Genomic DNA, 25,622 nt, shown 5'->3' on the forward strand with positions numbered 1-25,622 from the left:
GTCTAAGCGGGTCTAAGCCTTGCTCCGGACACTCGCGGGTCCGCGCCGTGGGAGCCCACGTTGCTCCGAGGGACCTGCCGGCGCAGCGACGGACGGCCTGCCGAGGGCGTGGCGCGCCGTCGCCGCAGAGCTGCCGCGACAGGTGCGGGCTCGGGGATCGGCGGCGCCGTCGGGTCCCCGCCGTCGGGGCGTCGCGCCGGGGTCCGTGGTTGCGCCTCCGCCGAGCGTCTGAGATGGCCGTGCGTCCCGGGCCGCTCTGGCTGCTGGGCCTGGCGCTGTGCGCCCTGGGCGGCGGCCACCTCCCGCGGCCCCCGCACACCTGTCCCCAGCGTCGCCTGGGAGCGCGCGAGCGCCGCGACATGCAGCGCGAGATCCTGGCGGTGCTCGGGCTGCCGGGGCGGCCCCGGCCGCGGGCGCCACCCGCCGCCTCCGGGCAGGCAGCCTCCGCGCCCCTCTTCATGCTGGACCTGTACCACGCCATGGCCGATGACGACGACGGCTGGCCACCGCAGCCTCACTTGGGCCGCGCGGACCTGGTCATGAGCTTCGTCAACATGGGTGAGTGTGGGGAGGGTGTCAGGATCGGGGATGGGAGAGGTCGTAGCCACGGTGCAGCGGAACCGCGGGGAAGAGAGGACTGCGGGGGTCAGGACTGGAAAGTCTGAGGGCAGGCGCAGGTTCTCCTAGCCCTCGTCCACCATGTCACCCAGGAATATGAAATCTGGTGATGCCCAGGTCCCCTAGGTGGCACCGGAAAACAGTCTTGGGGAGACGGATGAGTAAACAGAGGCTTTGATGCTGTCCTTGTGATAAAAGCAGCCCTGAAGAGAGGGACAAAGTTCAGTGTGGAAGCCTGTGGTCATATCATCAAAGTGACCAGAGCTGACCCTCGTGCCCTGACAGCGGGCTCCTTCTGTGCAGCAGGAAGTGGGTGGGTGGGGTACACTGTCAGGAGGTGGAGTGGACACACTCAGACCATGACTGTAGCCTTGTGGGCCTGGCCCCCAGAGGCTGGACCTTGGCCTGGCGTGGAGAGAGTCCAGGCCAGGGAATGACCGGGCAGCTGTGAGTCCGTTCTCCCAGAGCCTGGCTCCTCCTTTCTCCAGGTGTCCCTTTTCCCTGCTAGTCCTCCACTTTTTAACTTACCTGTATGTTTTGCCTGCATGTGTGCCCTTGTGCCACATTCACGCATGGTGCTGGCAGAGGCTAGAAGACAGCATCGGAGGCCCTAAAACTGGAGTTCCAGACAGTTGCGAGCAGCCACGTGGGTGCTGGAAAATCAAATCCAAGCTGGCTGGAAGAGCAGCCAGTGTTCTTGACTCCTGAGCCATCTGAGGGCTGCCTCCCCCAACTTCTTTACTTTTCTTTTATGTATATGAGATTTTCCTGTGTGTGTGGTATGAGTACCAAGCGCGTGCCATGCCTTGTGAGGGGCAGAGGAGGGTGTCAGATCCTCTGGGACTGGAATCAAAGATTATGGGAAGTCATGAGCAGCAGGTGCTCTTAACCACTGAGCCATCTCTCCAGCCCCAACTTTCTAATAGTCTGAAAGGTACTTCTCCGTCAACTGCTGGTCAGATTCCCCACCTCCACCCCTTGCTTTGCTGGTCTTTGTGACCAGGTGGGGGCCTGGGCAGGTCTGAATACCGGGTCTTGAGCAGTGAACAAGGAGAGGACCCTTGCTGTGTCCACCAGCTCCTGTAGAGCATAGCTAATCCTTCTAGCAGAGGTGAACACTCTCCCATTCTCCACTCTCCCATTGCCCAGGGGAGGGCAGGGAAACACAGAGAGGCCACGACCGCCCCGAAATAGCCCAGGAGAGACTCGGATCCCCTAGCTCTACCTCCAGTGCTCAGGTTGGCAATGTTTCCTCCGAGCTGGGGTGAACTCCTGATAGGGTATGGGCAGAACACAGGGGACTGGACTGCAGAGTGGAATGAGTGGATTTTCAACCACTCATTTTCCTACCAGAAGGCAGGAAGAGAGGGCACCCAAGCCTCTGTCCCCTCTCCAGAGCTGGTGGCCACCTAAGTAGGGTAGAGCAGAGCACAGCAAGAAGGCAGCTATTTAGGACCAGGGCCAGTAGGGACTGCAGCCCACCTGCTTAGCAGGCAGGGTGGAGACTTAGGACAGACCACATGTGGAGCTGTAACTGTCGCTCCATCCTTAGGACAGGCTGACCCAGGGCCGAGGACTGAGAACTAAGGAGAGAGTTGCCCAAGAATGTCCCCGGAGGAGCTGCTGATCGGAGTGAATCACCACTCTGCCTATGTTCCGCACCCCACCCCTACCCTCTGGTCAAAACATGAACGGCTCTGGTGGGAACTGTTGCTGTAAATAGACCGGGGCCTGCCGCTGCTGCCATGCGATTTGGGGGAAGCCCCTTTGTCTCTCCGTCTGACATCTGTCCTTTTAAATGCGACTCCTGGGCCTGGCATGGCGAAACACACACTTTTAATTACAGCACTGAGGAGGTAGAGGCAGGTGGATCTCTAGGAGTTCCGGGACAGCCAGGGCTACCTAGTGAGACCCTGTCTGAAAATAAGTGGATAAATACACGAGACTCCTAGTGGCCTGTCCTCAAGGTTATATGACTGACTGACAGAAGAACGGGAGCAGAAAAGCAGCCTCACTCCATCTTGAGTGTGAACTGGGGCCTGATCAGCCACTGCTGACCCCGGTGTGAACTAGACCCAGGCCGCTGCTGACCGTCCTTCTAACCGAAGCCCAACCTTGCCTGTAAAGGAATGAAATTTCTGTGTGACTACGTGGGGTAAATCACAAATCCTAACGCTCAGAAGGCTAAGGCAGGAGGATTGCCTCAGCTTCGAGGCCAGCCTGGGCTACATCGTATGTTTAAAGCTAGCCAGGGCATCAGAGTAACCGCAGACTGTGTTGAAAGAAAGAGGGTGGAAGAAGAGAGAGAAGAGATGGAGGGAAGGGAGCAAGAAAAGGAAGATAAATTAGTCCTGTGTAGCTCTGGATGTCCTGGAACTCAGAGATTCACCTGTCTCTGCCTCCTGAGTACTGGGATTAAAGGTGTTCACGCCACACCCATCTGGGAATGATTATTTACCTGGTGACTGCTGGACCCAATGTGTCACACATGTACCCAGCCAGATGCCTCCTGTTGGCAAGCCGGGCTGAGCCAGCATGCCACCTGAAGCAGCAGCATCTCGGTGACATCAGTGGCTGTGACACTGTGGCGCAGATGTGAGAGCAGACTCCTGTCCCTGGAGTCCCTGTGCTCAGAGAAGGGAGAGCCCTGAGCTAAGCGGGTAGGGTCAGCACCAGACCCAACTCCTGTCCCTCCCGGATCTGCCCTTAGTCCCCGCTTGTCTCCACCCATGTGTCCTCGCTCCTGTGGTCCTCTGTTTCTTGCCGGTGTCTGCCGTGATATATCAGAAAACCAAGATGCCCCCCAGCCCTGACCCTTGGCTCTGTCTCAGAGACACCTGCGTGCTCACGGCCCCGTCCCTGGGCTGGGTGGCCTCGGGCCCTCCTGCCCTTTCCAAGGGTGGAAGGAGGCAGGAAGGACCAGCCGTGCTGGTATCAGTGGACAGGCAGGTGCGCTGCTTTGGATGGGAGAGTGAGGCACAAGCAGCCGTGACACGCAGAGTCCAGGCAGGACAGCAGTGTGGCCATCTGCACTGCCCTGGCCCCTTTCCCAGCCCAGGAGCTTCTGTTCCCGAGGCCTCACATGGCCCAGGGCAGGGGCAGCAATGGACTGTGGTGGCCGGATCTGAGGGCATGAGACCGTGTGGGCATTAGAGACCCAGCTAAAGCTGCTCTGCCCCCACCAGCCTTGTGACCAGCTATACTTGCTCACCACTGACCTCAGGGTCCCTTCCTTTGACTCTTTGCCAGAGAATTCCTTCATTTCTTCACTCATTCATTCATTCACTCATCTATTCCTCCCACAAGTAATCACGCAGTACCTACTATGTGCCATGAGGCCTGGCTCCTGGTTCCAGTTGTGGGGGAAGTCACACTGCCTGTGTCCTTTCAGAGATGACATTCCAGTGGAAGGGACAGCGAACACATACATGAAGGTGGTGGTCACGGATGATAGACACCTCTCCCCACCCCCATTTGGAAGCAAGAGGGCCTGAGAAGGGCGGGGTCAAGGGTCTTCTGACTCACACTGAGAGAATTCCCACCCAGATGCCATGCCTGCTCTCCCTGTGATCGGACCTATCCTGGCCCCCCTCTCTGAGCCTCAGTTTCCCCCTCTGTGAAATGGAGATGCTCGTCTTAAGGGGCTGCTGGGGCTGAGTGAGGTGATAACTGTGCTGGCCTTGTGCCCAGACCTCCACTGGCAAGCACCGCCGCAGGAGAGTGAGGCTCAGGGAAGGCTGGGGTCCTCCCGGGGCCACACAGCAGCCTGCATCCGGTGCCCTCCAAGCAGCTGCCATCCACATAGGTTCACAGGCTCATTGCATGAAGTTCAGGCCATCCACGAGGAGATCATGAGTTCCCCTGGGAATCATGCCTCTGCCAGCCAGGCCCTCTGGGCAACTGCTCTGCCATTCCTGTCACCAAAGCCTCCTCCGGGCTGTTTCTAAGCTTCCTAGAAATGGGGTTGTGCAGTGTGTGGCCACCCCAAGGTGCCACCTGTTAAACCCCCAGTCAATGCATTTCCCTGAGAGTCACCCACGTCTCTGTCACCATTGTCTCTGTCAATCTTAACTTCTGAGTTTCAGCGATGGCCGACAGAATGAACCTTGCTCATTTATTCCTATTAATGGAGATTGGGCTCTTTTCCATTTGAGAGTGCTGCTTTGAATAAAAGTCTCCTGTGTTTGTAGGCCCACGTACTCAGGAGGCTGCGGGAGCACCTTACATTCAAAGAAAATGAGAGAGAGAGAGAGAGAGAGAGAGAGAGAGAGAGAGAGAGAGAAGAAAGAAAATGAAAGAAAGGAAGGAAGGAAGGAAGAAATAGAAATGGCTTAGGGTACAGAAATCTCACTGCTCTCACAAGGGACCCAGTTTGGTTCTCAGCCTCCATGCTAGATGCTCACACTCCCTGTCACTGTATTCTAAGGGGGTCTAATCCCTCTGGCTTCTGTGCGCTTCTGCACTCAAGTGCACATACCCACATACATACAGATACACGTATGTACAAAGACAAGGGATGTAGCTCGGCGGTGGAGCCTTTGCTAGTGTGTGTTAGGCCTGGAGCTCAATCCCCAGTACCAAAAAACAGACCGTCATTCTCATCCACTGCGTGTGTGTATGTGTGTGTGTGTGTCTGTGTGCATGTGGGTGCATGTGTGTGCGTGACACATGTTGTGTGCATGTGTGTGTACATATGTGTGTGAGTGTCTCCCTCTGTGTGTGCATGCACACAGAAGCATGCCCTGGACATCAGACTTGGGGCTTTTCCCTCCTAAGCATCCCTACCACTGAGCTTCACCCACGCCCACATCCATTTATAGAAACTAGATAAACTCCACCCCCATTTTGAAAGAGGTGGGCAAGATTTCCAGATGCCTGTCCTGACAGGCAAGCTCCTTCATGATGAAGTCCAGCTTGGGGCCCCCCTCGGAACACCTCCTGGGGTGCATGGCTCTCTCTGCCTGATTTGGGGTCACGGATAGCCCCCCTTTCTCCTTGTTTTTGGAAAGCAATCTAGAAATGGCTCAAATGGGACTCTCCATGGCCCTCACCCCACTCTGTGCCACAGTGTGCGGGTGGGCACACTGGGCAGACTGGCAGAGGGGAGGGAGGGAGCCCAGCGGGAGTCAGGGAGCACGGAGAGCAGCATCAGGCGGGATGGATGCCGGCTGTCCCCATCTGTGCGGAGCCAGCAGTGAGCACATCTGTGGGCGCCTCCTGACATCCCCGGTTCTGTGGGACGCAGCCAGAGGACGGTGGCTTCAGCAGGCCGTCTAGGGTCCTCGTGGAGAGAATGCTGGGTCACCTCCTCCCCATATGCCACCTGTGGAGCTCCAGGGCCACTCAGTTCCACAGCGGAGTCTGAAAGTCAGTGTCACCCTACCCTGAGCCCACATGTGACCTCAGCAGAACCTTTGGGCCTCAGTTTTCCTGCCTCTGAACCCTAACCCTGAAGACCTTCCCATTTCCGACTCAAACTGTGCCCACATGCTGCCCACTGAGGGGGTCTCTCCAGGCATGAGTCACATGTAGGGAGGTAAACCAGGGTGTGTCATCATGACCGCATCTTTCTGGAACATTCCCACAGTTCAGTTCTTCCTTGAGTTTCTTCTGGAGCAATCGCACCCTTGCTCACATCTCCTGGGAATTATTTTTTACCTCAGCAGGCTTGATGTGGTGGCCTGTGCGGGTGTTCCCTTTTAATTTGGGGTCTGGAGCCAGCTGAGGACTGGACCGGTAATTATGTGTGCAGAGCCGTTTATGGAAACGGCCTGTGAAAAAAGTCAGTGCAGAGACTCAGTGCTGAAAATACCTCAGGAGAGAGCCTGGGCCTCACCACAGCGCCGAGGCTCCTGGTGGGAGAAATTCCTTCAGGTGCAGGATGCACAGGCCACCAACCCAAGGGCCCACCCTCCTCTGAGGTCCTGCAGGAGACCAGGGTGGGCCAGCAGCACAGGGCAGTCAGGCCCAGCCCCTCTTCCTCAGGGCCTGGGGAGCCTGTCTCCACCCTCAAGGGCTCCATCAGGAAAGGAAGCAAATCTCCCAGCAAGTGCAGACATCACAGTATCTAATGGGGACCCTTTGTGACATGGTGCACAGACCAGCAACAGCACCTCAACCCTGGGAGCTGTGAGTGATGGACACTGAGCCAGTGTCCTGGGAAGGGCCCAAGCTCACCCTCTGTCCCCACAACACAGCGGCTTGATGAACAGGCTGCTGCAGGCCATCCATCCACCGGACATGTTCAGCCACTGCCCTAAAGAGCTCACGGTCTAGCGGGGCAGCTAAGCCAGGATAGAACCCCCTGACACAAGGGAGCCTGCTGTGTAGAGTTGGAGGGAGTTGAGACTCTCGTGCTGGACTGAGAGAAAAGAAAGTGTGTCCAGCAGGAGAGAGAAATCTAGGAAAACCTAAGCTCAAGAGGAGGCTGGCACATGGGGAGGATCTCAGGCAGAAGGCACAGGAGGCTACGTTAGGCTGACAGATAGCTGGGGGTGTGTGTGTGCTGAGACATGGGCCCTGAGGGGCTGTGACGTTTTGACAGGAGACAGGATGCTTCAGATGAGTCAGAAGACCCCAATCTCCCGCCAGCCACGCTAGGCCGAGGAGGAGGGGGATTTTTGAGGTATTTCTTCTGGTCAGAAGCAGGACAGCTTTAGGTTGTCTCCATGGATCTAACTTTGTCTAGGAGGGACGGGGGAAGCCAACATTGTGTGGGTGTCTTGCTGATCAGCGCAGGTTTTGGCGTGTGGAGGTCTAGCCTGGATGGGCACAGCACCCTAGATGCAGACCAGCAGGATGTGGACGCTGCTGTGGCCCAGGAAAGCCACCTCCTGCCCACAGTGGGCCATTTCTGAAAGCATGGCATCTGGAGCTGGTTTTATCAGGGGCTGGGGAAGGAGGCCAAGGGTTCTGGGATTGTTTTCTCAAAGCCTCAGGCAGCTCAGACGGTAAACTCAGCTTCCCCCATTTACAGCTTTGCTTGAGGGCAGAATGTCTGCCCCTGCCCAGCCCTTTCCACCCCCATCTCTCAGCCTGTGTCGCTGCCTGTCCAGAGGCCTTGCTGGAAACTCCACTCTCTTCTTGTGTGTGTTTGTGTGCTTGTGTGTATGTGTGTGAGTGTCATGTATATGCCTGACGTTGACACTGGGTATCTTCTCTGATCGCTATCACCTGTGTATTAACAGAGTCTCTCCCTGGACCTAGAGCTGGCTAATTCCAGCTAGCCTAGCTAGCCACTTGGCTCCGAGCATCCTTTCTCTGCCTCATGAGTGCTGGGATTGCAAGAAGCCTGCCTGGCTTTCGTGTGGGTTGTGGGGATCTGCACTCCAGTCTTCATGTTTGTGGTATAAGTGATTTCACACCAAGCCTTTCCTCAGATCCCATTGCTGGAAACTCCAGGCACACCTAGCTCCCCAAAAGGCAGCAGGCTTGCCTCTGAGTGCCACAGACTGTCACAGAAGCAACAACAATTGAGCTGAATAGAAGCCTTTCTAGGTCAGAGGGTGTCTGAGTTATTTGAGGTAAGGAACAGAGTGTCCTGTGAAGAGTCTAGCCTTTCCTGTTGTTCTGTGGTCCTCTTGTGTACCTCAGTCCCTGGATCCCAGCCATGCCAGTTTCTTTAGGGTTCACACACACAGGCCCTGTGTTTTTCAGGGTTTCTCTCTTAGGTGAGTTCTTCCTTCACCTCTCTGAATGCTAGTTCTATTTGTTGTTGTCTTCCATTTAATATTTTTTAATCATTGGGGCTGAAGAGGTGACTGAGCAGTTTAAAAGCTTGCGCTTCTCTTATAGAAGACCTGAGTTCTATTCCCAGTACTCAGGTTGGGTGGATCACAACTCTCCAGAGGCTCCGACGCCCTCTTGTGGCATCCACAGGTACCTGCGCCCACATGCACATACTCCCACACAGACAAGTACACATAATTAAAAAGAGATTATTTTTTAATTAAAATATTTTATGTGTTTGTAAGTGCAAGTAAACACCTTCGACAGCGCACATGTAGAGGTCAGAGGGCAGCTCGGTAGTCAGTTCTCTCCTTCCACTGTGGGTTCTGGGATCGAACTGTGATTCACTAGATCTGTGGAGAAAGCCAAGCGTCATTGATCTAGTTCTTTTCCTACAGCCTCGGCTCACCAGGTTTTAAAGTAGCACGTGGGATACTAGGGTGATCTGTAGACATTAGTTCTCAGCAGGATCATTTTCACCTCCCTGACGATCTTGGCAATATCTAGTCTTTGCAGCTAGGGAAGGGTCCGTGTGAACATCTGATAGGAAGCCATGGAGGCAGCTCAAAAGCACTCGATAGGAAGAACGGGGCTTACAGCAGAGCATGCCCAGCCCAAACATTAGCAGCGCCGAGCTTTGGCCTATGAAATGTCCGGTGTTGCTTCCCCTCTGTTCTCGGTGTTAACACATGCGGGGTTTTGGTCTGTGTGTGTGCACTCGCAGGCGTGTTTAGAGATCCAGGGACGACCTGAGGGAATGTTCCCGGAAGCGCTCCACCTTGGTTTTTTGAGACAGAGCCTCTCCCTAGCCTGGAATTTTGATGAAGCTGGGCTGGGTGGCCAGGTGAACCTGGGGGTCTGCCGTCTCTGCCTCCCCAGAGCTGAGGTTAGAAGCCCGTCTCACTGCCTGGCTTACTGTCTTTTCGTTTTTGTCCCTCTGTCCACTGTGAAGCTCTTTCAAAGCTGGTTTCGGAGTACTCAAAAAAAAAAAAAAAGTGTTTTCATTTTATGTGTCTGAGTATTTTGCCTGCACGTATGTCTGTCCACCTTGTATACACAGTGCCCGCAGAGGCCAGACGAGGGCATTGGATTCTCTAAACTTGAAGTTACAGAGAGCTGTTAGCTACCATCTGGGTGCTGGGAACCGAACCTAGGTCCTCTGCAAAAGCAACAAGTGCTCTAAATGCACCTTAAACACTCTAAACAAGTGCTCTCTCCGGCCCCTTTTATTTCGTCCTTGAGCTCCTTCCCTAAGAATGTATAGTCAAATTGTTCTGGTTTAAAAAAAATAAGAAAAAAAAATTTTTTTCTCCTTGAGGCTAAGCCACCAACTCAGTATGTACAATTAGTTCAAATAAAAAAATAGCTTGAATTTTGCTAGGTGTGCTCTTTATTCTCGTATTTAAATTGGGTTTTGTTTCATATTTTGTGAAATCTGTACAAAATGTGTAAAGCAAGGATCTTGCAAGTAGCCTTTCTTTTCCTCCCCCTCTACTGTTCCTGCTCCCTTTCACCATTCTCATGCATTTATGGCTTCGTTTCCTATTTAAAATATACAGTGACAGAGCCTGGGTGGCAACTCAGTGCTTAATACCATTTGCTGTGCCTGTGAGGACCTGAGTTTGACTCCCTACCATGTTAAAAAGCTAAGGACAGCTTTATATGCTATCAGCACTGGGAGGCGGAGACAGGCAGGTCCCTGCGGCCTGCTGGCCAGCCAGACTCGCTGAACTGGGAAGCTTCCTGTTAAGTGAGACTCGTTGTCCTTGTGGAGAGCAATAACGGAAGCTACCCAACACCCTGTTCTGCCTTCCCCATGAGCGCACACAGGCGCACAAATTAACATGCGTACACCATATGTGAGCACACACGTACACAATTACATATGTGTCTGAACATGTGTGCATGATGTAGGTGTGTGTTCAGAGCATTTCTGTTCTTATCCTTTAGTAGATAAAAGTATCACAGTGCTCGCCTTGCTCTTTCTAGAGTTGTGATGTTTCTGGAGAACATGGCATGGCACAGACTACACAGCATCGCCAGCGGTTTTTCCCGCTGTGTGGCATCCTGCTGAGATGTTCTCAGCTCACAGCTTGTCTCCCAGTGCTGTTTGGGTTGTTTATGCTGCAACAGCCTTGTACACAGCTCTTTTTGTGTTTTTGTGACTGTCCTTGGGACATTTTCTTGGAAGTTGAATCTGGAAGTTAAAGAATTTCTGATTTTTCTTGATCATCACTAGATGCCCACTGTAAGAATTACACATCCTATCCAGCAAGGCAGAAGAGAGCTCTAGAATGATTCAAAGGAAGTGGTTTCCAGCCAGGGTCAGTTTCACCTCCCTGGGGGCTTTGGACACTCTCTGGAGTCAATTTTGGTCGTTGCTACTGGAGAAGGCAAGGCATTCCTGCAAAGGCTGTGGACAGTTACAACACCCCACACTCTATGGAACAGTGTCTGTGACAGCAGCCCACAGAAGAATTTCACACAGAGAGAGAGAGAGAGGGAGAGAGAGAGAGAGAGAGAGAGAATGAACACACTCAATGAATGAATGAATGAATGAAATTTGAAAGTGTGATGAATAACCGAGGTAGGTAATCTTTGAGGATGTCACTAGGAAAATGAATGCAGAAATTGAAGAATTTAACAAATACATGATTATTTTACATATATATGTGCACCACATGTGTGCAGAAGCTCTCTGGTCAGAAGAGGGCATCACATCCATGGGAAATGGAGTTACAGGGGCTTGGGGGTGACAAGCGAGTGCTGGGAGCTGAACCCAGGTCCTCTGCAAGAGCAGTAAACGCTTCTAGTCTCTAAGCCATTTTGCCAGTGACATTGAAGGATTTTCTGGACCTGTCAGAACCATGAGAAGAACACACCCAGCACTTTCTCCCACATACCCCCAGAGTGAGATTCTAGGACATCCCTCCTCCCGGCCACAACTCTCCATTATTAACTGCAAAGGGGGAGATAGTCTACTCGGAAATCTTGCTCCAAACGTGAACAGTTCCTCCAGGAGTCACCGAAGAGAGTTCCTGGCAGGGCATATCTCAGATGGTCAGGATGAGGGACAGTGGCCAGGAAACGGGCAGTGTGCCCCCAGTCTGTCTGAATCTAGCCAGGTTTTGTCAGCATCACAGCCAGAAACAGGATTTTACTGGGAAAACCCACATCTTCCAGGCCATGCCCCTTCCCAAATTCTCCCAGTGGACTCCACACCAGGGGCCGGGAAGCACAGCAGCTTCTATTTCTCCCCAGCCCCACATCTGCCTTGCTTTTGGCTAATTCCAACCCATTTTTTTACACCACTGCTTTCGCCAACAAATGGTGTCAGGCTGCTGTGTTGGAAGGAAACCTGCTCGGAGCTAGGATTCATGGGTCCCGTGCCCACGTGCTGTTGCTTGGAGTCTCGGCATCTTTGGGAGATTCCAGACCCTAATTTATGGGAAGGTGAGGGTTGGGCATTCATGGAAAGGGAAATGTTTTTACGGTGTTCTTTTAGCACACTGTATTAAAGGCTCATCACATAGCCTCAGACACCAATCCCACTGAACTGCCGAAGATCAGCTGGGTGAAAAGGAGGTACCTTGAAACCTTCCATATGCCTTCGAGCTGACGTATTTTCATGATATGTTTTTTTGTTGGTGGTAGTGGTGTTATCCCATACTTTTGTTTAAAAAAATAAAATTGAGCTGGCATGCCTTTAATCCTAGCACTCAGGTGACAGAGACAGGAGGATCTCTGTGAGTTCAAGGCCAGCCTGGTCTACATAGCTAGTTCCAGGGTAGCAAGGGCTACATAGCAAAATCCTGTCTCAAAAAAAGAAAGAGAGAGAGAAAGAGAGAGGGAGGGAGGGAGGGAGAAAGGAAGGAAGGAAAGAAGGAAGGAAGGAAGGAAGGAAGGAAGGAAGGAAGGAAGGAAGGAAGGAGAGGTTAGTTGAACGTGCCTTTCTGCTCTTCCGTGGCTTTTGCACTCAGGGGCACCCTCCCGATTAGGTCCTCTGGAGGTCGTCACATTGATACATGGGGAAAGTTGAGAATTTAGAACTCAGGTGGCCGTCACTCGTCCCACAGCTCCTGTATTGCTGGAGCCCTGCATGGAGAGGATGACCGTGTGCTCGGTTCACATACAGATGCTCAGCTCACACGGGGGATGACCCCGAGAGCTGCCAAAGTCAGGACTGCGATCAGGAGCCTCAATTCTTGGTAAACGAGCCTCACTTCTCATGCTATGCCATCAGTAAAGCAGAGACAGCTGTTCAAGAAACCCCACAGGGAAAACAAGGCCCCAGAGACTGCTCTGCGGCACCCCCCAGCCCCCGCCTTCCAATCGCAGTGGGCACAGAGCAGAGCCACCCACCGTTCTGCAAAGGAACGGGGTGCTCCCGTGAGCCACCTCCAGCAGCAGGGTCTGACATGTGAAGAGAACACGTGAAGTACATCAAGTGGAGAAATCATGGATTATTAGCACTGACATGGTCAACATAGAAGCTTGACCTTTTGGTATGGCATGTGAAGCGGACCTTTGATCCACTTCAGATGAGAATCACACCCATTTTCCTAAAAACTTCCCAGTCCCCCTGCTTGTCTGGACCAGCCAAGGCAGAGTTTCCTGGGCTGGAATCCCTGGACCTTACTTTCACAGACCCATAGCAGAGAAGTCCAGACATGCAGGCCAGTTCAGTCCAAGAGTATTTCGAGACACTCTGTGTAGGCCACACATATCATTAAGGGAGCTCCGAATCGGCCCTCAGATAAAGCTCCCAGGATGCACTCGTGTGCCCCCCTCCGTGTCCTAAAAGAGGAAGATGTGCCTGAAGGACTGAGTCTGCCCACACCCTGTCACAGGCAGCCTCCTGGACCAACCTCATCCTGGACATCAGGGTCTGTGGCCCAGTCCTGTAGCACAGGTGCCTGTGCCATCCCTGAACCCACGAACATTGTCGCCAGCACTGTGGGTGTGTAAGTACGTAGGAGGGAGGAGGACACAGGAGGATAGATATCCACAGCAGGAAGAAACACTAAATCAAGGTTCGGAACCCGCCCTCAACACTGTCTACCTACGAGAGAGGGACACCTACCCGGTCACATCACATCTCTTGGGTGGGAATGTGCTCCGTGCCCAGCATCTTTCCAGGCTGTGGGACGCTGTCTGTTCCTCCCTCTCTCCACCTGCTTCAGCCCAGATGTGCCTGCCCTTTGGCTCTGCCCAGCACATCTGTATTCCATCCATCCCTGGGCCAGGACTTTAGGGAGAGGACAGGAAGTGCTTCTCGCATCCGCTCGGCCTGGTGCTTTTTTAAACCTGGCTTGCGGTCACTGAGCCCATTGCTGCAGAGAGGGTTTAAAAAAAAAAAAAAAGACTAAAACATATAATTAAAATCTCTGTTGGGTTTTTGGGAAGGTGCTGGGCGGCTCCCTACCCCTTCTTTCCGGAAACACAGATTTTTGGCATTTGAAAGTGACAAGGGGCTGAAGGGAGGCTACCCAAAATATACCATCCTGGCACATCTGTGCAGCGGGGCACATGTCCTAAACCTGTGGCCTTTGCTCTAGGGAGCAAGGTCAGCCTCTAGCCCAAGCTCTTCCTCAGCTATCACCTTAGATACCCTCACTCAGAGCAGGTCATGCTGGGATCCCTCGGACTGTGTGGCTTCCCACTGACACGACCTTGCTTTCAGCGATGGGTTCTAGCCAGAGCCACACCCACAGTCTTGCCCAGAGTCTGCCTGGCCACTGGCAAGACGCCTTCTTGTTCATCAGTTCAGGTGTCACAGCTTCCTCTTCCTGCCCACCTGTCTCCTTCCGTTTGTCGTCTAGTTGCTGGCACTGGATAGCCCTCACTTCCCTAAGGTCCTTCCGCTGCTGACCTTGTGATGTGGCCTGCACTCTGTAAAGCATCTCCCAGGACACTGAGGGAAATTCAGGCACAGCCCTAACAGCCCAGCTCAGCTGTCAGATCAAGGGCAGGCCGTGGTAGTCCTCTGCTCCCCTGAAATTTAGCCAATCATGGCCCTGTCCACAGGGTTTTCCCCTGGAACTGTGGTGATTTTCTGCCTTGGGACCAGTGACCACCTGGTGCTTGGCCTGAGCTCTGAGAGGAGGCGCTGTGCTTCATCTGTGGGTCCAGGGGGCCTGCTGAGCACTTGCTGAGTCTTCCCACTCCCACGCCTTTTGGGGCCTGGTGTGCACCCAGGGAGACCAAGCCTGTATGTACAGCAGGCCTGGCCCCACCCGGGCTATCTGGGGTCCTACTCAGAGAAGAAGCCATCCTGGCCTCTGGTGACGACCCACCCCCACATTGTCTTGCAGTGGAGCGTGACCGTACCTTAGGCTACCAGGAGCCACACTGGAAGGAATTCCATTTTGACCTAAGCCAGATCCCTGCCGGGGAGACTGTCACGGCTGCTGAGTTCAGGATATATAAAGAGCCCAGCCCCCACCCGCTCAACACAACCCTCCACGTCAGCATGTTCGAGGTGGTCCAGGAGCACTCCAACAGGTACCTTTCCTCTGCCCAGATGGCCACCCCACCTCAGGCTCTAGGCTCTGGCCAGGGTCCTGCCCAGAGGGTGCATTTCCAAGAAAGAAGATGGGAGCCTCCAGGGAGAAGAGCCTCAGACATGAGAAAAGGGCTTGGCCTGGAACTCCCTGTCCTGCTACGAGGCTGTGGCCCTCAATAGGACCCTGAGCTAGTGCCCTCATCAGCACACGGACACAGCAAAATGTCGGGGGTTGGTTATCAGTGAAATGTGGTACCCAAGGAGGCCAGCCCAGAGCAAGCGAGAAGGAGGCTCTGAAAGTGGTCCCCAGGCAGGCACAGGATACAGGCAGCTGTGCTGACCTCAACCCTTGGTTAATTGTTCTTTCATGTCCACAGGGAGTCTGACTTGTTCTTTTTGGATCTTCAGACGCTCCGATCTGGGGACGAGGGCTGGCTGGTGCTGGACATCACGGCAGCCAGTGACCGCTGGTTGCTGAACCATAACAAGGACCTGGGACTCCGCCTCTACGTGGAAACCGAGGAAGGTGAGGCCCCAGGACTCAGCGGGGAGCAGCCCTGGGGTTCTTGGGAGATGGTTCCAGGAGAGGCTGCCGGGCTAGTCCACAGGGCCCGCACACTGGGCCATGCTCGGCTTTTCTCTCGTATTTAATCGTTTATTTACTTATTTTATGTGTATGGGATGTTGCCTGCTTGGATTTACGTGTGCACCACATGCGTGTCTGGTGCCATGAATCCCCTGGAAGTGGAATTACAGACAGTTGTGAACTGACAAGTGTGGGTGCTAGGAATTGAACCGGGGTCGTCTAGGAGAACATTTAGTGCTCTTAACTGCCAAGCCATTTCTCCAGCCCCATCTTGGCCCTTCTTGAGGTGTCAGTGGTAAGGTCCTGGACAAGGGGAGGCCTTCCTGTCCCTCAGCCGACCTCCTGAGAGCCAGCTCTGGGATCCCCTCCAGGAAAAAAGGCCCTTCTCTCTGGGCAGCAGGCCTCCACTTTTGTGCTGTAACCAGGAAGAAGGGGCGAGGGGTCTGCACCCCAGGTTCCGGCGCAGCTCTGCAGCATTGGGAGTCAGTTAAAGCCTCAGTTTCCCCTGCTCAGAGGTTTGCCCTGACTGCTCCACTCAGGGGTTGCCTGGGACACTTCCTCTGCGATGGGCGGTGAGGACAGAAAGGACAGCAGGGCAGGAGAATGGCCTCTCTGGGGTTCTGCAAAGGGCTGGGGGATAACTCGGAAGGAGAGGGGCAGAGAGGAGGCAGGGGTCAGTCTGAGTTAGAGAAAACTGGCAAGGCGCTTGGAGAGTTTAGAGCAGTTTAACGGCAGGGGTGACAGGTGGGTCTGTGGCTTTAAAAGACTGGGCTAACTTCAGCCCCTCAAGGTGGGGGCTCTTAAACTCGCCCCCCACCCCCAGGGTGAGATCTCCTAGTCGCAACGGCCCAGCACTCACTGCCTGCCAGCTGTCAGCAGCATTAACCAAGCGTTTGGAGTGTCTGCACAAGGCTCTTGAGAGACGGGCCAGGGATGGCCGAGGATGACCTCAGCAGAGTGAGACCCGCGGCGGCCTCTGGCCGGGTCCTCCCTGCTCTGTGACGCAGCCAGCGCAGAGGTAGCGTGGGCCGCGCTCCCAGGGTGCGCCCGGCCTTTCCCTCTCCGTCCCAGACCTGGTAGCCTCGCGGCCCGTGGACGATGGCGCTGAGGCATCTGGCGTGGGCGCTCCCACGCGGGGTCTCTGCCTGCCGACCGCGGCTCGCACTGCCCCACCGCCTCGCCCGCTGCTTCGCTAGCAACCGCTGCGGGCGCGTCTACTTCTACAAGGACCCCGTGGAGGCGCTGGAGGGCATCAATGACGAGGCGACCGTCATGCTCGGGGGCTTCGGGCTCTGCGGCATCCCCGAGAACCTGATCGCCGCGCTGAGGACGAAGGGCGTCAAGGACCTGAAGATCGTCAGCAGCAACGTGGGCGTGGAGGACTTCGGCCTGGGCATCCTGCTGGCCTCCAATCAGGTCAAGCGCGTGGTGTGCTCGTACCTGGGGGAGAACTCGCTCTGCGAGAAGTTGTACCTGAACGGCGAGCTGGACCTGGAGATGACGCCTCAGGGCACGCTGGCCGAGCGCATCCGCGCGGGGGGCGCGGGCTTGCCCGCCTTCTACACGCCCACGGGCTACGGCACGCTGGTGCAGGAAGGGGGCGCCCCGATCCGGTACTCGCCCGACGGCCACCTGGTCACCCTGAGCCAGCCGCGGGAGGTGCGCGAGTTCAAGGGCCGCCACTACCTGCTGGAGCACGCCATCCGCGCCGACTTCGCCCTGGTCAAGGGCTGGAAGGCCGACCGCTCGGGCAACGTGATCTTCCGGGGCAGCGCGCGCAACTTCAACGTGCCCATGTGCAAGGCCGCGGACGTCTCCGTGGTGGAGGTGGAGGAGATCGTGGACGTGGGCTCCTTCCACCCGGAGGACATCCACATCCCCAACATCTACGTGGACCGCGTGATCCAGGGCCCCAAGTACGAGAAGCGCATCGAGCGCCTGACCACGCGCGACAGCCAGGACGCGCCCGGGCTCAAGCAGGACAGCCCCAGGACGCGCATCATCAAGCGCGCGGCTCTCGAGTTCGAGGACGGCATGTACGCCAACCTGGGCATCGGCATCCCCGTCCTGGCCAGCAACTACATCAGTCCCAAGATGACGGTCTACCTGCAGAGCGAAAACGGCATCCTGGGCCTGGGCCCCTTCCCCATGAAGAACGAAGTGGACGCCGACATCATCAACGCGGGCAAGCAGACGGTGACGGTGATTCCCGGGGGCTGCTTCTTCTCCAGCGACGACTCCTTCGCCATGATCCGCGGGGGACACATCCAGCTCACCATGCTCGGCGCCATGCAGGTCTCCCAGTACGGAGACCTGGCTAACTGGATGGTGCCTGGCAAGAAGGTGAAGGGCATGGGCGGGGCCATGGACTTGGTGTCCGGCGACAAGACCAAAGTGGTGGTCACGATGGAACACTGCACCAAGAACAAGGAGCCCAAAATCCTGGCTAAATGCACCATGCCCCTGACCGGCAAACGCTGCGTGGACCTCATCATCACCGAGAAGGCCGTGTTTAACGTGGACCGGAAGAAGGGGCTGACGCTGGTGGAGATGTGGGAGGGCTCCTCGCTGGAGGAGATCAAGGCCACGACAGCCTGCTCCTTCAACGTGTGCCCCAACCTCAAGCCCATGCAGCAGATCCAAACTGACGCTTGAGGAGCCCTGGCCCCTCCCACCCGGGCTGGACATCCTGAGCAGAGCTTGACCCCTGGGCCACTGGCTCCTTGGGCTTCCGGCTGATAGATGATATCTCAAGAGCCGAGTGATTTTCATTAAAAACCCTAAGCCGAGCCTGTGTGTGCTGTGCCTGACTGAAGCCCTCCACTGAAACCACAGCGGACACTGGCCCCCTCTCCCGCTTTCTGTGACCTCCGCATACGAGGTGTCCTGGCAGGTCTCAGCGCCAGGGCTGCCCTCATAGCTCAATCATGAAATGTAGAGAAAGCCCTGAGGGCAGGAAGACGTCCCCCGGAGCTGACCTGGTGCCCCCTTACGGCTGCCCAGAAATGCAGGACTGAGGGCTGTGGACAGGGGAAACACTCCACTTTGACCCTCTGGGTTCTCCTGGGCTCCGGTTTCCCTTCCTAACTTCGTTCTCCCAAATCCCCCTGCACCCCACTTCTTCCTGGTAGCTGCTCTGGTGTGCCTGGAAGGCAGGCAGGCGCGTCCTGCGGGCGGAGACTGGGAAAAGGGTTGGTGCTGGTCCTCCTCCTGGAAGACCCACTGTGCCCAAACAGTCCCAGTGCGTGTTGGGAGAGGCCTGGGCTTCGCGCAGGCGGGGTCTAGAATCTCATCAGTGGCGGGCATGGGTTCGTACCCAGTAAGACGCAGTGTCCACCAAAGCCCACACCACGCTGACATTCTGTTCCGGAAGGACAGCTGGCCTCCCTCCCTCACCCAAGTGTGGCAGCTCTGGTGTCTGCCATTCTGAATCTGTCTCACAACTAAAGTGTAAGACGTTATGGAGATGCGTGCGTGTGTGTGCATGCGTGTGTGCACCCGAGAAACACGTCCACCCAATCTTTTCTACTCAGAGCTGGGCAGCCTGGTACCCCTACTAGTTAGGGTCCAGTCTAATGATGGGGAACAAGGAGCAGAGCTGGTGGGGAAGGTGTATGCCAGCCTGGGCAAGGAGAGCTCCTCCCGGGCCCTTAGATACAGAACTCCAGAACCGGCAGCCTCAGTCCCCACGGGCTTCTCCTCACTCAGGCCTCCACCTCGTGCTGGGCAGGGTAGAATCCCGCTCTACAGCCGTGTGGTCCAGGCTTTGAGCAGCTGATGCTCTCTCGGGGTCTTAGTTTGTGAGACTGTAAAGTGGGAACCTTGGCTTAGCTGCACCCATGGGCTCTCAGTCCAGCTCACTTGGCCTCGAGAGCCCCCAGAGGTCCCCAGCACCCACACAGCCTGGCTCTGAGGAGGTCAGCCAGGGGCTGCTCTGGGTGTGCCCAGCAGGGCCTGGAGGACCAGTTACAGAGAAGGAAAACAAAAGCGGCTGAGCCTAGAGCGCTGACCCTCAGCAGCCGGGGCTCTGAGACTTCACCGTAAATAGCACGGACTTGTCCCTTGTGTCATTTGTAGGGGTCTGTCGTGGTGGCTTTCCTCGCCCTTCCTGCTCACAGCTGCTCTGTCCTCCCAGCGTGGAGCTCTGGGGCCCTCTCCCCCATCTTTCCCTCTCTGCCTGAGGCTCTGCTCCTCACACCTGCTTCCATTTCACTCTGTGCTTCCTGCCTGACGCATCTGAGTCTCTTCCTGGGGTGCACCTGCAGCCCCAACCCTCGCCCCACAGCTCTCAACCATGGTCCTGGGATGGAGTCTCACTGGGCTACCCATATTTGTTGGTGGCATGTGACATCATAGGTCAAAGGTTAGATTGATCTGAGTTTTGTTTTTATGTTTCTTTTTTCATTTCCTTCCTCCTTCCTTTGTGGCTGGTGGACACTGGTGTGGAGCCCAGCTGCTTGAAGGGCTGGCCTTTGAGTGGACTGTCCACCACAGGACAGTGGCCCTGACCTCTGTGTACTGAAGAGCCTGGTAGAGTGCAAGTGGAGTAAACAGACCCGAGTGTGCATGAACATAGGAATGTTTTGTTTCGTTACAGTTTTGTGTTGGGGATTGTACCTAAGGCTTCACGCTTACTGGGGAAGTGCTCTTCTACCGAGCTGTGGCCTCAGCCCTCTGGTTCTTTTCCATTTCCGTCAGCACTGGTGGCGGAACCAGGGCACTGAGCGTACAGCACCCCTTCCCCTAAGCCACGTTAGTGTCGGAGTTTGTATATGCACATGCACGCACGTTTGTGTGCGTTGGTGCTTGGGATGAGTCAGCGAACAAGGGTGCCTCATCTGTGTGCTGGGTTACACAAATGGGCCACCCACCTGCTTCACATACCATGAGGATGGACAGGGGCCACTGGCAGGGCTGCCCGAGCAGAGCCAGAGCTGGCAGGGGAGGCCTTGCTCTTCTGGGCTGACTGCTGGGAGACCTCTGGAGTCCTCAGTGGATCTGGGGTGGAAGCCCCCTTCATAGGTTCCACTCTTCCTGGGGACAAGACCAGCCTTGTCTGGTCTGTCTCCCAGAACCCCTCCTTTCTTGGAAGCTCTTGGCTGGCCTGGTGAACACACACTTGGCACTGAATGAGCCTGATGTGAACTGAACCCTTAACTCTGTGACTGTTCTGACCTCTGTCCCTGTCCAGCCTGTGGCCTTGGTTTGGGCATCAGAGGGGCAGTGAATGCCCTCACCTTGGATGAGCAAGCTTGCAGAGGCTGCCATGAGCTGGTGTGTCATGAACCACACCTTCTAGTCCCCAGAAAGTGCAGCTTGATAGGACTTGGGTGTTGGGTCACTGGACCAAGGGAGCCCCAGACCTGAGCATCCCCATCGGTGGACTCTGGTCATCTCTGAGTGACTCTGTCTTAGGTTACAGTGAGGACTGAGTGAGGAAGAAGTTAATGGGCAAATCCCTTGACGTGTGTCAAATGGTTCCCAGGTCTGTCAGGTTATCACCAGCAAGGATGTTGTGGCTCCTGAGGTCCCTGTCCCTGCCACCTCAGATCTACTGGCCAGAGTGCTCGGGTTGGTTCCACATGAGGAAACTGAGGTTCATAGTTGACACGCCACCCCCTCTCTGTTGTCTCTGTCCTAGGGCACAGCTTGGATCCTGGCCTGGCTGGTCTGCTGGGACAGCAAGCACCACGCTCCAGACAGCCTTTCATGGTCACCTTCTTCAGGGCGAGCCTGAGCCCTGTGCGGGCCCCTCGGGCAGTGAGGCCACTGAAGAGGAGGCAGCCGAAGAAAACAAACGAGCTTCCGCACCCCAACAAACTCCCAGGGATCTTTGGTGAGGGTGGAGCTGAGCGTCGTCAGAGGCCTCTTTACAAAGCGGTGACTTTCCAGTGGAGCTGATGGGAGCCCCTTGACCTTTGGGGTGTGCCTGGCAGGGAGGGTGGGCTACAGTCTGCAGAGGAAAGTAGACGCTGGGTGTACTAGGGTCCTGCTGGGGTGTTTGCTGGGTCATGGCATGAGCAGGGATCCGGAAGTGGCACTTGTGATTCCAATGGTTTAGTTTCCTGTTGTCCTTCCTTGTAAATGTTCCTGTCACGTCACCCCCACACCGGGAGTACCCCTGGCAACTCTGAAGAGCAGGACCCCTGAATAGACTGTGCACCCTCCTATCCCTGCAGATGATGGCCACGGTTCCCGAGGCAGAGATGTTTGCCGCAGGCATGAGCTCTACGTCAGCTTCCGGGACCTCGGCTGGCTGGTAATTTCTACCTCTCCTCTGAATGCCACCTGTAGATCCTGCTGTGTCTCCAGGGTGGAGGTGGAGCTACTGGGCCTTTATTTCTGTATAAAAGCCATGAAAATAGAGGCAGCCTGAGCCCTCTACCCACTAAACTGTCAGCACTACAACAGGGAAACTGAGGCTGGGCAGGCAGGGCCTCTGGCTCTTCCTGCTGCAGGAGACATGGGCAGCTGTGGAGGAGACAGCAGAGGAGGGTGAGGTGTGAAGGTCAGAGCTGGGGTCCAGCCTGGCTTGCTGAGGGTCACTGAAAGGGTGAGGGTACAGAGCCTCAGGTCATCCAGTGACAGGAGCTGTGCCCATGGTCTGGGAAGGACCCGGTGATGTAAGTTCTCCCTTCCCACCCACAGGACTGGGTCATTGCCCCCCAGGGCTACTCAGCCTATTACTGCGAGGGGGAGTGTGCCTTTCCGCTGGACTCCTGCATGAACGCCACCAACCATGCCATCTTGCAGTCCCTGGTCAGTACCACAGTGGCCTGCTGCAACAGGTTGGGTGGGGCAAGGGGGGGCTAAGGCCGGCAGCAAAGAGGAGCTTGCTCTGCAGGCTTGCAGACTCAGCTTCAGCGTTTGATCCCTGAACCCTGGTAAGAGTGGTTGCTCACACGGGCGTCTGTGTGCAGACACACACGAGCACACAAGCACTGCTCATGCACATGTGGGGGCCTGTGGACCGTGTGGGCATACTGCAGATTGACATGCCACAGCTGGGCACTCCACGGGGGCCTTTGTGGCCTCAGAGCCCAAGTGCCCAATGGGCATGGTGGATCTGGCCTCCCTGGCGTTTGTGTATGCTCATCCTGCTTGCCTGGCAGTGGGCCTTCCCTCGGCTCTGTTGATCGGAGCCTTGGCTCCTTCCTGATTCCTTTCCCTCATATGTCCCAGGCTGGATTAAGCCCCAAGGATGACTTTGAACTTCTGCTCCCTGTGCCTCCGGTCCAGGCTGCTGGGGTTATTATTAGTGTGCAGTATTATTATCAGGCCCAGTTTACCTGATGTTGTGGGTCAAATCTGGGGCTCTCTGCGCACTAAACAGGTGCACAGCCAACTGACAGCTCTCCAGAGCCCCGCCCCACTTCTTCCCTGACTGTTCTCTCAGAGGGCAGCACCAGCGAGCCTTCGATTTCGGGCCATTCTCAGCGAGGAAGCAGGTTCTAGCAGGAGCCACATTGCAGCCTGTATTGACAGGAGTTTGTATTTGCTGACTCTGGTGTTGAAACCTCCTGGAATGTTTTTCCTGGAATCCTGGTGTCCCGTGGCTTTGTGTTTATCTAGCAAGAGCCTATGCCAAGTGATGCCCTGGAGTGAACATCATGAATTAAGAAGGGATGCTTTGAGCTGATGCTAAGGAACCCTTTCACCACGGCCACTGGCATCTTACTGCGCACCTGGACACACTGTCCTGGGAGGAGCAGCCTAGGGTGACAGTGAGACATGAAGTCATTAGTCCCCGAGTGAGGGAGCCCCCTGGTGTGATGGGTGCTCGACAATGGAGCAACCAGGTCAGCAACAGAAAGAAGAAAGTCATCTGGGCATGGTGGTGCACACTTTTAATCCCAGCACTTGGGAGGCAGAGACAGAGAAATCTCTGGATTCAAGGCCAGGCTGCTCTACAGAGCTAGTTTCAGGACAGCCAGAGAAATCCTGTCTTAAAATCTGCCCCCACCACCAAAGGAGAAGGAAGAAGAAGGTGGTTAAGCCAGGTGGTGTGGTGGTGTACACCTTTAATCAGGAGGCAGAGTCAGATAGTGTGTCTGTGTGAGTTCCAGGCCAGTCAGGTCTACATAGCAAGTTCCAGGACAGCCAGGGCTACAGAGTAAAACACTGTCTCAGGGGAAAAAAAAAAAAAAAAAAGATGGCCCCACACATGCTGTGAATTAGTTTGTGGATGCTGAAGGAATGAAAGGCTGTCCTCCACACCATCACCTGATGAAGCCTGGGGCTGTGGCAAGTGTGAGAAGGAGGCATCCTATGGTATCAACACCCCTCTCTCCAGTGTCCCACTTCAGAAAAAGGCTCCTCCTGTAGTCCAGATATTTCAGCCTTGCCCGCCCCACACACACACACACTCACAGCCATGTGACAGCTATGTCACATGAGTGTGTAGCTGGAGAGGTACAGAGAAGCTGTCCCTCAGGTCCCCAGTCTGGCTATATGTCACCCCAGAGGCCTGTCCTCTCTCCATGGCCTTGGTGAAGCTGCTGCCTCATACTAGCCCAGTCAGAGCTGGGGTGCAGTCCAAAGGCTGTGAGAAGAGACCCCACTCTTCATGTAGACCCCACTCCCAGGACCCGGAAAACCTAGTCGCGGCTTTGGACAGCTGAACACACACGGCGGGGGGCGGAAGGGGGTGTTCCCTCCAGCCTCCCCTCTGGTGGGGGCCGTGAGAGGAGTCAAGTTTGAACTGCAGCCGGTCCTGCCAAGTCTCTGAATGAGCTTGTCTAGAGGCTGAAAACAATTACTCACTGAGACATTCAGAATGTGCTTTAGACAGGGGTGTCTGGCTTAGCACCTGTTTCAAGTGGCAGTGTCAAACAGCCAGGGGGAACCCATGCTGTCTCTGCTCACCTACGAAGACAGCCTTGCCACAGAAGCTGTGAGGCTGAGCCACATCAAGTGGATCACGGTTCTAGAACATTGGTTCCATGATCTGCAGAGTGTGTGACATGCGCACGCGCGCACACACACAGCTCTATGCCTGTTGGGGATGTAGTAGAGCAGAGAGTAGTGGTGGTGAGACCCCGGAAGAAGCACCGCAGAGGGCACCCACAGGCACCCAGTGCTGGGGACCAGTAGGGTTCTCTGTGTCTGAACAGAAGTAGATGTGACAGCGAACCAGGAGCCAAGAACGCCACTGGGCTTTTGTGTCAGGCCCGCCGAGCTAGATGCCTGGGCTGTGCTCTGAGGCCAGTGGGCAGTGGGCAGATGTTCAGGGAGGGACCTGCTCCCAGCCAAAGGTGGAGCATGACACTGAGCTGGTGATGGGGGCTAAGGCCTGCTGGAAAGGAAGCAGGAGAGGGCTGGGGCAGAGAGAGCTGGGGCTCTGCCATGTAGGAGGAGGACAGCAGGTTCACGCCGTTGCCCGCATCCCCTCCCTCCCTGCCAGGTGCACCTGATGAAACCCGACGTCGTCCCCAAAGCGTGCTGCGCGCCCACCAAACTGAGTGCCACCTCCGTGCTCTACTATGACAGCAGCAACAATGTCATCCTGCGAAAGCACCGCAACATGGTGGTTAAGGCCTGTGGCTGCCACTGAGCGCCGACCAGCAGCCCTTCTGCGACCTTACTCATCGGCTCAGGCCCCCTCCAGAGGCAGGAAAACCTCATATGTCATCAGAGCTCAGACAGGGCCAATGGGAGGCCCTCACTTCCCCTGGCTACTTCCTGCTGAAATTTTGGTCCTTTCCCAGCTCTTTTTTTTTCCCCCTTCTTGGGGCCTGGGGCCGATTGCCCTCCCCTCTCAGTCCCCCTACCCCAAGCACAGACTAAATGCACACGGGCATCCCAGAGCTGTGCTAACTGAGGGGTCTGGGGTCAGCACTGAAGAGTCGCATGAGGAAGACTGGCCCCTGGCCATCCCCAGCCCAGATGGGCGCGCCCTGAACGGTCTAAGAAGGCCCTGGAGGTTGGAACTGGCTGATCTGGGTTCTGTACCATTCACTGTGGGGTCTGTGCATTTACAACACAGACACATACACACTCACACAGAGAGAGAGATCAGTACATTGCTATACTCAACAATCAGAGTTAGCTTGTTAGAAAAGAATCAGCCAGCTGTGGTATTGCATGCCATTAATCCCAGCACTAGAGAGGCAGAGACAGGAGGCTCTCTACAAGTTCAAGACCCCATCTCAAAACAAGAAAATAAAAAGAACCATCCAGTTGGGC

General features: G+C 55.5%; 2 protein-coding genes across 3 annotated transcripts; both read left to right on the top strand.

Moving 5' to 3' along the window:
* Positions 1-25,622, top strand: LOC110549964 (bone morphogenetic protein 8A). 2 transcript variants are annotated; one of them, XM_060379639.1, is made up of 7 exons: positions 1-558; positions 14,661-14,850; positions 15,229-15,377; positions 21,079-21,317; positions 21,617-21,696; positions 22,086-22,196; positions 24,841-24,979. In XM_060379639.1, exons 1-6 carry the CDS (start codon positions 234-236, stop codon positions 22,162-22,164), a joined length of 1,062 nt encoding a protein of 353 aa, XP_060235622.1. In that variant the 5' UTR covers positions 1-233; the 3' UTR covers positions 22,165-22,196; positions 24,841-24,979. The 2 variants fall into 2 exon arrangements, with proteins under 2 accessions (XP_060235622.1, XP_060235621.1); XM_060379638.1 differs by having other exon boundaries at positions 10-558; positions 21,079-21,273; positions 24,841-25,622.
* Positions 15,392-18,299, top strand: LOC132653008 (succinyl-CoA:3-ketoacid coenzyme A transferase 2A, mitochondrial-like). Its single transcript, XM_060379637.1, has one exon. The coding sequence runs from the start codon at positions 16,536-16,538 to the stop codon at positions 18,090-18,092; it is 1,557 nt and encodes a 518-aa protein (XP_060235620.1). The 5' UTR covers positions 15,392-16,535; the 3' UTR covers positions 18,093-18,299.

This window comes from Meriones unguiculatus, chromosome 3 (genome assembly GCF_030254825.1).
Source record: "Meriones unguiculatus strain TT.TT164.6M chromosome 3, Bangor_MerUng_6.1, whole genome shotgun sequence".
Lineage (NCBI taxonomy): Eukaryota > Metazoa > Chordata > Mammalia > Rodentia > Muridae > Meriones > Meriones unguiculatus.

What these genes read in the sequence shown, in the direction of transcription:
- LOC110549964 (XM_060379638.1), top strand. Translation starts at nt 234, where the DNA reads ATGGCCGTGCGTCCCGGGCCGCTCTGGCTGCTGGGCCTGGCGCTGTGC. An exon ending in CATGAGCTTCGTCAACATGG is followed by an intron (nt 559 to 14,660) that starts GTGAGTGTGGGG and finishes ATTGTCTTGCAG; the next exon opens with TGGAGCGTGACCGTACCTTA. An exon ending in ATGCCATCTTGCAGTCCCTG is followed by an intron (nt 22,197 to 24,840) that starts GTCAGTACCACA and finishes CCTCCCTGCCAG; the next exon opens with GTGCACCTGATGAAACCCGA.
- LOC132653008 (XM_060379637.1), top strand. Translation starts at nt 16,536, where the DNA reads ATGGCGCTGAGGCATCTGGCGTGGGCGCTCCCACGCGGGGTCTCTGCC.